This window comes from Aythya marila, assembly GCF_965140915.1.
Source record: "Aythya marila genome assembly, chromosome: 14".
Lineage (NCBI taxonomy): Eukaryota > Metazoa > Chordata > Aves > Anseriformes > Anatidae > Aythya > Aythya marila.
In genome coordinates, this window is record NC_139055.1 from 8,327,876 (window position 1) to 8,340,818 (window position 12,943).

Here is a 12,943-nt window from a genome sequence, read left to right on the forward strand (position 1 = left end):
AAATGTATGATAAGACATTTCTGGAGCTATTTGATGACATTTCTGTTGTAGACATTACTGGAATGAACAGATTTGATGTGAAGACCTTAGAGACCCTTCTGAGAATCTTTGCTCTCACTTCATTTCTTCCAATGCATTTTTTTCACCTGTTTTTGTAGGTATTCCTAGCAATGAATTAAAATAAATATCTCATCACAATTGCCTCCAGATCCTCTTGATGTATTTCTGATGGTTGACTGCACAAACGTTTTATTTTTCAATCCGTTTAACATGAACATGTTTACCCTGCTTCCTGGCATTGGAGAAACACTTTGAATTCCAAATGCTGAAATAAAAATTGCTGCTATTGTTTAAAACATGCAAAAATCTATCATTTATTCAAATGTAAGATTTGTAAATCATTGAATTGCATGGGAGAGGAATCATTAGTTGAAGTGCAGGCTGTACTAGAGGTCATATTTAATTTATTTTCAAAGCCTTCTTTTGTGCTTTTTGGTCCAGTGTGTCATAAGTTATTCAATACACAAAGGTGTCTGCTTCTGTCTCAAAATGATTAAGATGATTAAGTCATATTATCACTAACAAGAAACATTAATTCCACTTGAGTGAACGCTGCAAACAGAGTCAGTGACATTTCCACCACTTAGATTGAAAACACATTATACAGAAGCTGGGGAGGCAAAAGCCTCACTTAGCCCAGGCCGGTTTCTTCATCTGATCTCTGCGGAGGAGGCAGGAATTGATGTTTTCAGAGCAGTAAAAAAAGAAGAAAAGAAAAAAAGGAAAGAAAAAAAAAAAAAAAAAAAAAAAAAAAGAAAGAAAAGGTGCAAAGGAGCAGAGAAAATCAACACATGACAATCATGCAGATGATTTTTCAGAGTGGCAGAGGCTAAATTATTATGACAAAAACTAGAGGATGTTTATTTCTGCAAACAAAAAGAGGTGTGTGTGTGTGTGTATGCAGCCAAGAGCAGCGGGCTGCTCTGTAGGATGAGTCCAGGGAGATATTTAAGACACTGAGGCAATTTGAAAAGAAATCAGGAAGGGGCTGGACCCATTCTTGACTAAATTAAAGAATGATCGTTCTGCATCTTCTCCAGGTCAGAACAGAAGAAAAGAAAATGAAGGCATAGCATCACCAGAGCCTGGAATTAACCACTGAGTGCCACGGACTTCGGCTGGATCCAGACCCCTCCAAGGTCAGTGCACCCCCCTGGTCCTCGGGGACTGTAGGTCTGTCCTGCTGACACGGATCCCTCTGGGGAGCTGAGACCACACACGCTCCTGGCTCTACCCCACCTGACCCAGCTGAGTGCTGGATCTCCATGAGGGCTTCCTGGGGCTTTACTCTTTGTGGCTCGACTCCGTGCACTGCAGATCCAGGCAGAGCTGAGCACCAGCCTCTCCATGTCCTTTCTGACCACTTTTCTCTCTGCCTCTAGATTCATCTCTCTGGTATACACTTTTAAGTCATTACAAAGAAATAAGTAATCTTTCCTACCTAAGAGTCTACTCAGCAATAGCAAGAGCACAAAGAAAGCCCTACTTGTGCTGTTGCCCAGAAGCACGATGTGCCTGCTTAACATGGCCTGCAGCATTTTGCAGCCAACTGCACCACATGGCAGCTTTCCCACTGTTGTAGAAGCAAAGCTCAAGCTGGTTGGCAGGCCCCTGAAAGCCAGATTTGCCTCTGGATCTCTGAGAGAGCTGGGAAGTATGAGTAGAGCATATAGAGAGCATTGAGCATGTCTCTGAAGCAGCTCTCATGCCCAGTGCATTACCAGGCTGCAGAAATCAGCTAATGCTCATGAACTGTGCAGGAGTGTAAGCACAGGAAAAGTTGTAAAAATAACTGGTTGCAGGGCAAAGACCTTGCATTTTTAATGACGACCTGTCCCTATGGAAGATCATCAGAGGAAGATGCTTTAGAGCGACCATTCTGACCAAGCATACCCTCTGAGGAAGGCATAGCAGTGCAGTTGTAGTTAGGTTTAAGTGCTACCTCCACTAAAGCAAATCCCTTTTTATTGTCCTTTTCATTGATATGTTGATCCAGGAGAGAGACTGAAATTGAAGAATGTTAGTGCAGGATTTCCTCCAACAAAGTAGCAAGAGATGCTTAGGGAAGAGGGGTGCTGGGGCCTGGGCCAGGGGTGTGCTAACCCCCAAACACTGTTTGGAGGATACTTGCCCTGAGCTGTGGTGCCACCCAGGGATCAGCAAGAGGCACAGATGTGTGTGTGTATGTGTACCTGTGACATCTCCTGGGTGAGGATGTCCCAGAGCAATGAGAGCAGAGGGAGGCGACTTCCTGATGGTCGGTTTAACTTTGGTAGGGGTAAAAGAGATGCCAATGAAATGCTCTAGAGAGTGACACAGTCCTGGGGAGGTGGCAAAGGCTATGAATTCCCAAGGACAGGTGTGCTAACTGTTCATTTCCAATGCCTATGATTTAAGTGCTAACTTTTGAGACCTCCCTTTGGGGACCATCACCTGTGACTCCAACTCAAGGCAAGGGCTCCATACATTCTTTTAGATCCTGGGTGCTGTGGGGCTCACACACCAAGTAAATTGGTTGCATGCATTGCAGAGGGGCTGCAGTACTCTCCTAACACCCAGCCAGCACCACCTGAAAATGGCAGGGAAGTTATTACCAGAGCTAATCTGGGAGAGGGAGATGCTTGCTGCTCCCTCAAGGAGTCAAGTCCATTTGATGTTTTTATTACTTCTTGAGGCTGTTATTAATTTTATTGTATCACTTTGCATAATTCTCTTGTCTTTTGAAGCAGTGAAACAGGCTAATGCAGTACAGGATCTCAGGCAGTAGCTGTTTTGTGTTCTTTTTTTATCCTTAACACACTGCAGAGGCCATTGCAGAATCCACTTGGCAGCATCAAATCCTTCACTCTACCTTCTAACTGGGACAGGGAATCTTCAGTCTGCTCACAGACAGGCAGATGTGAGCTGGGACTGAAGCCACCAGCAGCAGCCTTGTCTCTTTCATGTCCAAAGCCCGGTCCTCCTGCTGCTCTGATTCCCAAGGGCCCCTTTACAAGTTCTTGCCCGCCCCCGCCGCCACCAGAGAGCACATTACCTGCTTGCAGACAAGGACTTTTCTGGGTTAATCCCAAAAGCCACACTGCAGCCTCCCCAAGCCCAACACTGAGCAAGCAGGTGGTAGGAGGAGGACAGCCACAGTGTGACCTTCTCAGGACCTCATCCAAAGGTGAGCTCCTTCCCCCACCCCGCCAAGAGCCCCCCAGCAGATACAGGCTTGCCTGTTCCCATTCGTTGCCTACCCCAGACACACATCTCCTCCTGCATTCCTGCTGCTCTTGTGGCAACCTGGTGGGTGGCAAGCATCTAGGGGAAAGCTCAAATGAGCCATAGAAAGCAATGCACAATAATAACAATAAGCCATTACCAGATCCAGCCCCTATCCCCAGCAGTTCAAGGCATCTCCGTTACCTTTAATGACTCTCCGCCCATGCCTGGCCGTGACCCCAAAGTGCTCCTGAATACAGAGAGGAGACCTCAAGCCCCCAGCCTCTGGGTGAAGTGAATGAAATGAGCTCTCATGAGCCACTCCAGCAGTGAAGGGGGCCCGAGGGACACACACGTGTGCTGGAGCTGAGAGCCCTGCTCCGACAGCTCGGCTATGACCCCTGCATGGGGTGCAGCTGGGGCTCAGGGACAGCCAGGAGCCAGGGTGAGCTATTAAAATACAATTTATTGGTACAAATCAGACACCGTGAAACAAACTTGGTCTAGAAAGAGCTGTCATGTTCTGCACAGATGGGTTGGTGACAGGTGAGCGGTTGGCAACGCTGGCAGACAGACTGGGTGGACAGGTGGGGGGTGAGCAGGGTGGGGGAGAGACAGTTCTGGGGCTGGAGTCCGGCCCCTGAGGGCTCCTGGCAGCCTGGTAGAAGACCTTGAAGAGGAGCAGGGAGCAGTGGGAGGCATGTGTCCTGTGCAGGTGTGACCCCAAGGCGGTTGTCCGAGGCGCTCAGAAAAACGAGATGCAGGTGAAGGCAGGAGGAGGGGAGAGGACCCATTGCTGTGCTGGGTCCCTCCAATGTCTGGAAACTCTGCCTTTCACATGGGGTTGCCTTGGGCTAGAGAGTTACCCAGCAAAGCCTCACCTTGTGCATCTCTCAGCTGCCTATACTGACAGCTCTTCTGGCCATCCCATGCTGTTTTCAGAGCAAGGCTTGGCTGTGTCCTGGATTTCTGGTCTCCAGCCCTGCTAGTGTCAGGTCATGACTTAAAGGGGAGCCCCTGTAATGGCTGGGTCTTGCACTCACTTTCTGGAGAAGCCAGACAACAACTTGTGCTCTGGACATGCAATGCATCCCGCTGGGTCTCAGGGCAGAGCAGTGGTTGCTGCCCTCGTTCGTAGCACCAGGCTTGCCTGGACCAGGCTTGGTCTGTGCAAATTGTCCGTGCCTCCTGGGGCAGAAATACAGGCATGCAGCTCAATATATTCACACAGCCAGACAAGACAAAAAGTGACAACATTTACAGAGAAGGATAGGAATGGGAAAACTCAAGGCAGATTTGCTGAAATCTGGTCGTCCGGACCCCCAGCAGCACCTGCTGCCAGCAGCTCTGCAGAAGGAGATGGGAGAAACACACCCGCTCCCCCTGCCCTACCCTCTCCCAGTCTCTTGCTCCTTTCTCCACACCTTGGTGAGCCACCATCTCAGCAGCCCTGCAAACTCCCAGGTGGTCCACATGTGGAGCTGTGTGCTGCAGATGGACCCAGCAGCTGAAACAATGCAGGTGATCCAGGCCCAGCACTGGTCACTATTTCAGGTCGTTGTTGATGACCACGCTGTCAGGCATGTCGCAGTAAGTTGTCATCTTCTTCCTCTTGCCGAAGGTGGAGAAGCTGTTTCTGTTCTCCCAGCCTGGGAAAAGGGGCCCGTCTTTGCTGGAAAGCAGAGTGGGGGTGCCGGGGATGTAGACGTTGTGCTGATAATCCAGGGCCGGGATGTGCCCCGGGTACAAGGGGCTGTGCTGGGGTGCCCAGATGCTGTTGGCACCTGCCGAGGCCTTTTGAAACTCTGGAAGAAAGGGGTGGGTGAGACTGGCTTGGGAGAGGGCACAGCCACTGCTCAGGACACGTCTGTCCCAGGGTGCAAGCCTACAGCCATGTGTCACCACCCTCCCTCCTTCCCGGGGGCCTGGGCATCCCTGGGCACACTGCTAGGAGCAGGGATGTGCATGGGCCACTGCATCTCTGCCCAGGGACACCAAGTGGGTCTGGCCTTCCCCACCCCAGACCCCCAGCACTAACCGGAGACAGGGGTCACCAACGTGCACAGCCTCTCATGCTCCTTCTGCAGGGCTCTGCGGATTTCCCCCATGTCCTCCAGGCTCTGGGAGCTAAAGGGAAGAGACCAATTCAATGCTGCATCAGCAAGAAGCTCCCAGTCCCCACTTCCCCTTCCACCCACACCCGCTGGGTTTGGTACCTCTTCAGGGCAGGTCGCTGCATGCTGGGGGGCAGCCAGTCCGTGTTGGGCTGCTTGACCTGCAAGACACAGAGGGGGAAGATGCGTTAATGGGAACAACTCTTAATCTTCAGTGAGCAGGGGGGTAAGACCCTGTCTCTTCTCTGCCCTCTTCTTGTGGGGAAGCAAGCAGCACATTCCCATTTTATAGATAGGGAAACTGAGGCACAGCTGATCCAGTCTGCTTGCTCCCAGGCTTCTCTGCCCTCCTGAGACACTGGGGTTGTCACAGATGGTGACACTTGCTCTCCACCTGTGGGAGTTCAATTGCCAAGTTCTGTCCTTCTGAGAAGAGAGCAGGGCTTCTCCTATTTCTGTTACTTTTAAAAACCTTTCCTGCAGGTGTGATGACAGCTTAACCCGGGTCTCAGGCACAAGAGGGTGAGAGGTTCAGAAATTGTCTGCACACCCAGTGTCCTGGGGGGCTGAAAACAACCAGGGGAAAGTCCCATTAACACGTTAAGACAAGTGAGTCCAGCAGTGCAAGGTGAAGCACAGGGGGAGCCTGTTGGCAGAGTCCTGTGCTCTCCTTGGAAGGGCTGTTTTATTAAGTCAGATATAAGTGGATTAGATGCCTCATCACTCCATCCTTGTAATCGTGTTTTGGGAAGAGCCTCTCATCATGAAAATTAGACATTCCTCATTTCAGTACCTAACAAATGTTGACATCAAAATCTCTCCCCGAACTGCCCACTCCCTCCCCAGTGGCACGGCCCAGGGGTTGGGTGCCAGAATGGGGACACAATCAGTGCCAGTGGGGCTGGGACTGGCCCCTGGTCCTGCCCTGGGACACTATGGCCCCCTCACTGGCATGGGGGAAGCAGAGAGGTGTCCCACGGCAAATTGCTGACACAAAGGAGATGCCACTTCCACCATCCCATCCCCAGGCACCAGTGCAGCTCCATTGCCTCTCATGCATGCTAAAGGTGGTGGGGAGGAGATTTCCTCTCACCCCAGCCTAGCTTCCCCTGGTGGTTGCACCCATGGGGGAAGGCTCAGTGGAAGGTTCCCACAGCCTAATCCTGATTCCTGCACTGATCAAAGGTGCCAGTTATCCTCTGGGTAAATCAGTGCCTGTTTTCTCCCACAGGTTTAGGGATGAGACCTCTCAGGGATGGGACCGGGGGTCCCAGAGGAGTTTGGTGAGCCCGACGTGTCCCCCTTACCTGCTTGGAGACATGGAATTGCTGGCCGGGACAGGATTGCTTCCCAGCAGCCGGCAGGTTCCCGGGGCCTTTCTCATTGTTGCGGGGCAGGCTGCAGGGTTTGAGGAACATGAAGTCGCTCTGGGCAGACTCGGGACCGAGGCAAAGCTTGTAGCAGTAGCCTGGGGGACCACCATCGGGGACATCAAGGTGGGCGGCTGTGTTTGCGGTGGGCTGTGCTGTGAGGTTGGATGTCTTGAGGCTATCAGGGGAGGACCTGGGCCTGGGACAGCAGCGGCAGCCACGTCTCCAGGAGCGCTGCTCTCCACGGCACCGAATGGCTGTGAGGATGAGGATGGCCAGGAGGAAGGTGAAGGAGATGGAGCCCAAGGAGACAAGGAGGTAGAGTGTGAGTGGGGAGGAGGAAGAGTCCTCTGGGGGGAGGCTGAAGTTGCTGAAGTCAGAGAGAGTCTGAGGCATGGTCTCCACCACAGAGAGCAGGAGGGACATGGTGGCTGAGAGCGCTGGCTGCCCCCCGTCACGCACCTGCACCACCAGCCGCTGCCGGGCTGCGTCCTGCTCCAGAAAGGAGCGGAGGGTGCGCAGCTCGCCCGTGTCCGGCGCCAGGCTGAAGAGGGTGAAGTCGGTGGCTTGGAGGAGCTGGTAGGAGAGGCGGGAGTTCAGCCCTGCATCCGCGTCCACTGCTGACACCGTGCCCACCAGGTAGCCAGGCCCAGCTGACCGCGGCACCAGCTCGGTAGCCACAGAGCCGTTGCGTGGCATGGGGGACACAATGACAGGAGCGTTGTCGTTCTGGTCCAGCACGAAGATGTGAACAGTGACATTGGCACTGAGCGGGGGGAAGCCTGCGTCCTGCGCTTGCACCTGGATCTGGAAGCTGCGGATTTGCTCATAATCCAGGGAGCGCAGGGCGTACATGTGCCCGCTGTCCGAGTTGATGGACACATAGGTGCCCACTGGCATGCCATGGATGTGCCCATCAGCGATGGAGTAGGACAGATAGGCGTTCTGTTGGCAGTCAGGGTCCAAGGCACTGACGGAGCAGATGGAGGCTCCTGGTGCATTGTTCTCCATCACGTACACGCTGTAGGAGGGCTGGAGGAAGCGTGGGGCGTTGTCATTCACATCGGACACCGGGATGGTGAGGGTGCTGCGGGTCAGCAGGGCAGGGGAGCCCATGTCCCGCGCTGTGATGCTTACATTATACTCAGGCACTACCTCCCGGTCCAACGCCTCTGTGGTCACCAGGGTGTAGTAGTTGCGGAAGGAGGAGCGGAGCTCGAAAGGGACGTTGGGGCTGATCTCACAGCTCACGCGCCCATTGTCCCCAGAGTCCCGGTCCAGAACGCTGATGACCGCGATGACGGTGCCTGTTGGGGCATCCTCCTGCACAGGCGTGGACACAGAGGTGAGGGTCACCTCTGGCGCGTTGTCATTCACGTCAAGGAGGTGCACAAGCACCCGACAGTGCACAGCCACAGCCGAGGGTCCGCGGTCCTTGGCTTGCACGTAGAGCTCATGGAGGCTTGCCCGCTCATAGTCCAGAGGTCCTTTCAGCAGCACCTGCCCACTGCGGGGCTCCACACGGAAGAGCTCCCGGACACGGGGTGGTGCGTGCCCACTGAAGGAGTACTCGATCTCCCCGTTGGGACCCTCATCCAGGTCAGTGGCATTCAGCTGGATGACCAGGGTGCCGGCAGGGGCATCCTCAGGCAGGCTCACTCTGTATGAGGGCTGATCGAAGGCAGGCACGTTGTCATTAGCGTCCAGCACTGTGATGAGGATGTGGGCTGTTCCTGAGCGCCTGGGGATGCCGCCATCGAGAGCAGTGAGCAGCACCCGGTGTGTGCGTTGCTGCTCGCGGTCCAGGGCACGCTCCAGCACCAGCTCTGCAAACTTGCTGGAGTCGCTGCGCGTCTGCACCTCGAGTGAGAAGAAGCCGTTGGGGCTGAGCTGGTAGGTGTGCACCGAGTTGGTACCCACGTCAGGATCCTGGGCGCTCTCGAGTGGGAAGCGGGCACCGAGCACGGCAGACTCGGCCACCTCCAGCACGTACTCTTGCCAGGGGAACGTGGGTGCGTGGTCGTTGATGTCCAGCACCTCCACCTCCACGCGGTACAGCTCCAGCGGGCTCTCGACGAGCAGCTGCAGGTGGAGCAGGCAGGTGCCCCCCGCCTCGCACACCTCCTCCCGGTCGATCCGCTCGTTCACGAAGAGGATCCCGTTCTCCAGGTTCACCTCCAGGTGCTGCCTGGCCCCGGCCCGGGCCACGATGCGGAACCGCCGCGCCGACAGCGTGGACACGTCCAGCCCCAGGTCCTCGCCGAGGTTGGCCACGAAGGCGCCGTGCTCCAGCTCCTCGGGCACGGCGTAGCGCAGCTGCCCGCCCGCGGAGCGCGGAGCGGCCAGGAGGAAGAGGAGGAGGAGGAGGGAGGGGAGGAAGAGCTGCCCCCGCCCGCAGCCTGCCCCGGCCCCCATGGCCCCGCAGACCCCCTTCGGCGCCCACCCGCCGCGCTCGTCCTTCCGAGCCCCTTGCACTTCCAAGGAGTTTTGGGGGCGGCGGGGGGGCCCCTCCGGGGTTTCGGCACCGCAGTGCCGGCCCCAGCAGCGGCCGTCGCTTAACCCCTTGCCCGCCGCGGCCCCGGAGCCGCGTTAAAGGCGGGGGGAGCCCGCGGCGGACCGAGAGCTGCCCCCTGAGCCCCGGGAGCCGGTGTTACCCCGCGGATGCAGCGCTGGTCCCCGCGGTGTATTAAGAGGAGCCCGGATCGCGGCGGCTGCCAAATCCCCCGGCTGCGTCCCCCCGCCGTGCCGGTCCTAACCTTCAGCAGATGGTTAAGCCCCTCCGGACTTGATTACATTTCCCCGCACACCGTTTCCCTTGTAATGCGGAGTTTTTAATTACCGGAGCAGGGGGGATTACAGCCCCGGATAAAGCTGAGCCCAGCAGCGCGGACGCACCGAGAGACCCCAACCCCCCTACTCCCCCCGGCCCCCGCCTGCCTCCGCCCCCGACCCCTCCTGCCCTCGGCCGCGATCCCGCCGGGGACCGGGCTCCGGGCTCCCCCCGCAGCGAGGGGGGGGGACACCGGCAGAAACTTTCCGCCGGCCGCGGACCGAGCCCCGTTTCCCGTCCGACCCCCACAGGGCGACCCCCGCCCCGCCCCGGTACCGGCCCGGTGCCGCCGCTGGACGCTCCTCGCTGCCCCCCCCAGCTCTCCGGTAGCTCCGCCGGCGCCGTCCGTAGGCGCCCGGTATCGGGACGGGGCGGACGCTCCGACCCCAATGATGAGGTCCTGGATAATCCCCTCACGATCTAGTCAAGGGATCGGCGGGGCTCGGAGCGGCTGGAGCTGCGCACGGATATTTTACCGCCTTTGTCTCTGCCTCCCGGTCCCCAGTGGGCTCCCGGGGAAGGGAACCGCCGGCACCGGCCGCCCCCCGAGAGCCCGGCGTGGGCGGCAGGATGCGGGGGCGAGCCCGGCGGCAGCGGGGCTGGGGGGGGTTATGGGGCCGGGGCTGGGGGGGGCTTGGCCCCTGGGAGCGCGGCGCGACCCACGCGGGACGTGCCGCTCGTGGGGCTGCCGCCTAGGGAGAGACGTGGGGAGGGGTGGGGTGGCAGCGGGGTGACACCACGGGACGGACAGGTGACAAGAGGCGCCGCCGGGTCACGCGTGTGCTCGGTCTCGAGTGGGAGCGCTAGAATCGGGACGACTCCCGGTAAGTGAAGCCCGAGCTGTATCGGAGGCGCCGATCACTGCCAGCCCGTTCCCTGCACCATCTTCCAAGCCCCGGCGTCGCCGTTGCCACCCCCCTCCCCATTTCGATCTGTTTCCTTCTCATCCCTGATGTGACCCCGCAACCCTCGATCTGCTCCCCCTGCAATCTCCGATCCGTCCCCCCACCTCCCCGGTCTGTCCCTTCGTGGCTGCTCTGTGTTTCCCCCAGCCCTCCCGGTGCTGTGCCGGGAGCGCTCTGAGGGGTGCTCAGGACAGGGAGGTACTGGGGAGAGGGGGGATTTACGGGGGTCTCCTTCCTTCCATTCCACTCCTCTCCCACCTCCAGCCAAGTGTGTTCCGGGAAATCCTCAGAACTGTTCTCACCCTTTTGTTTAATTCAGATTTAAATATTCATTCTCCCCACCAAGGGTTCAATCTGCTCCCGGCAGGATCTGACAACCCCCCCCCGCCATCCCCCCCCCCGCCATCTCCCCCACTCAATCCTGTCTGTGCTTCTCCGGCTCTGCTGGGTGAAGCCCCCCCGTGCAGCTCATCACTGCTTCCTTTGGGGGGGGGGGGGTAATCTCTCCCTCTCCCCCCTTGATTCCCTCCCCTAATGGACGTAATGGGACAGCGCCATCCTGCTCCTCTTCCTCACCTGCCCCCAACCTTGGGGTCCCTTCCTGCCCCCCCATCCTCCATCCGTGCCCAGCCTCTGCACTGAGACACCCCAATGTTTGTGCTTTACCAGCCACCAAAACTCCTGCTGCTTGCCCAGCCCCAGCCCCTCCGGACCCTCCTCTCCCCCAGGTCCAGGACTGCAGTGGGCCAAGGTCAAAAGGGACAACCTGGGGGGGGGGCATAAGCTGTCCTGAGGATCCTGGGGGAATGGCACAGGCTGGGGGTGACTGGGGGTGCTGCAGAGGGACGAGGACCCAAAAATCACCCTTCTGTTGGGGGGGAGGTTCATAGCAGAGGGCAGCTGGATGGGGGATATGGCATGGGGACAGCCCGGCACCCCACCTCACACCCAGTTCCCATCCTTTGGATTTTGCATTTCCTCTTATCATCCAGGCCAGCATTCAGCTGTCACCCCTGCTCTCTTGGGGTAAGGAAGCAGGGCAGGGCTATAAGCTTGGTTTTGGAAAACACTGGAAGCTGGGAGAAGGGGGGGGGGGGGACTTGGCTTGCTGTGAGATGTCTTGGCACAGCGGGTGGGTGGCCAGTTGCCGCAGGTCAACGCTGATGTGCCTTGGCAGGCCGGCCAGGGAGATCGGGATGGGATGCAGCAGGAGGTGCCGCAGGTTGAGCCGCCTTGGAAAAGCCATGCAGAGAGCAAAGGGGGGGCAGGCAGCCAGCTGCCCGCCAGCACCAAGCCGTGCCCAGCCACCGCTGTCGCTCTGTTGCCCTCCCCGCTGCGTTGTGGGGCAGAAGAAAGGTCTGAAAGTGAAGCCGTCCCCGTCTGACCGTATATCCCTTCCCCCAGCTCCCCAAGGCACCCGTGTGCCCAGCCATGCATGTGGGCTTGTTGCTCCCTTCTTGCTGGAAGCGAGAGCAGCTATAGTTCGCATTGCCCACGAGGGAAACCGCAGCAGGGGGGGGCTCCCACTGGAAGATGAGAACAAGCCCGGTTGTTTGCTGGCCCTGCAGCTTGTACATCACTCCCCCGTTGCCTGAGCAGGGTCAGATGCCAGAGGCTCAGCTCTCTGAAGCCACAAGGCTCCCTCCCTGCTGAAGCTTTTGCTCCCTGACTTCCCCTGGGGAGAAAAAACAGTGTCCTGAAGGGGATGGTGGCCATCTCTACGTATTTATCAGGGCTAGTGGGGCACCGTGCCTGCCCTTGGGTGCTGGTACATGAAGCACTAAGCAGGTATCAAACCATGCTAGGACTATATGGGTCTCCCCAGTATGAGAAAGACACTGATAAAATGGAGCAAGTGCAGTGGAGGTCACTGATACAGCCAGAGTCTGGAGTGCACATGGTGTGAGGGGAGGCTGAGAGCCTAATTTCCTCGTTAGGCTGGAGGAAAGAGCACAGCTGAGGAGCTGATTGCCCTCCTCAGCTCCCTGAAGGAAAGATGGAGTCTATCTCCTTTCAGGGAGAGAATGAGAAGCTATGAGCACAAGATGGCCAAGGGAAATTCATGTCAGGTATTAGGAAAAAAGACATCTGGAGGTCCAGAGTGAGCAGAATTACACTGGAGTTCTGAACGTCCCAGTCTGTAACAGCCCACCCTGCTCAGAGGTGACGTGGCCACCGAGGTGAGGGACACTGGGTTTGTCAGTGGAGTTTTCTCGTGTCCTCCATAGGGGACTTAAACTTCATGACAACTCAGAAAGCCAGTGTCTCTCTTCCTGTTTCAGAGGGGGAGATTTTCTTGCAAGCCCAAGCCCGCACAAGGAGCTTGTTCCTTGCTTTGCTCCTCTGGAACATCAGATCCATATCAGCAGGGCTGGGTCCCCATTGTGCTGGGGCTGGCACTGGTCCTCTCCTGCACATCTTCTCAGAGGTCTCCCCTAAAATGCCCTGTGAGAACATGTC

General features: G+C 57.1%; 1 protein-coding gene across 1 annotated transcript; it reads right to left on the bottom strand.

Moving 5' to 3' along the window:
• Positions 1–4,809: 4,809 nt before the first annotated feature.
• Positions 4,810–9,163, bottom strand: LOC309883365 (protocadherin-10-like; the record flags this gene model as incomplete). The annotated part of the gene is made up of 4 exons (XM_082771356.1): positions 4,810–5,069; positions 5,303–5,391; positions 5,481–5,539; positions 6,686–9,163. 4 exons carry the CDS (start codon positions 9,161–9,163, stop codon positions 4,810–4,812), a joined length of 2,886 nt encoding a protein of 961 aa, XP_082627482.1.
• Positions 9,164–12,943: the final 3,780 nt, after the last annotated feature.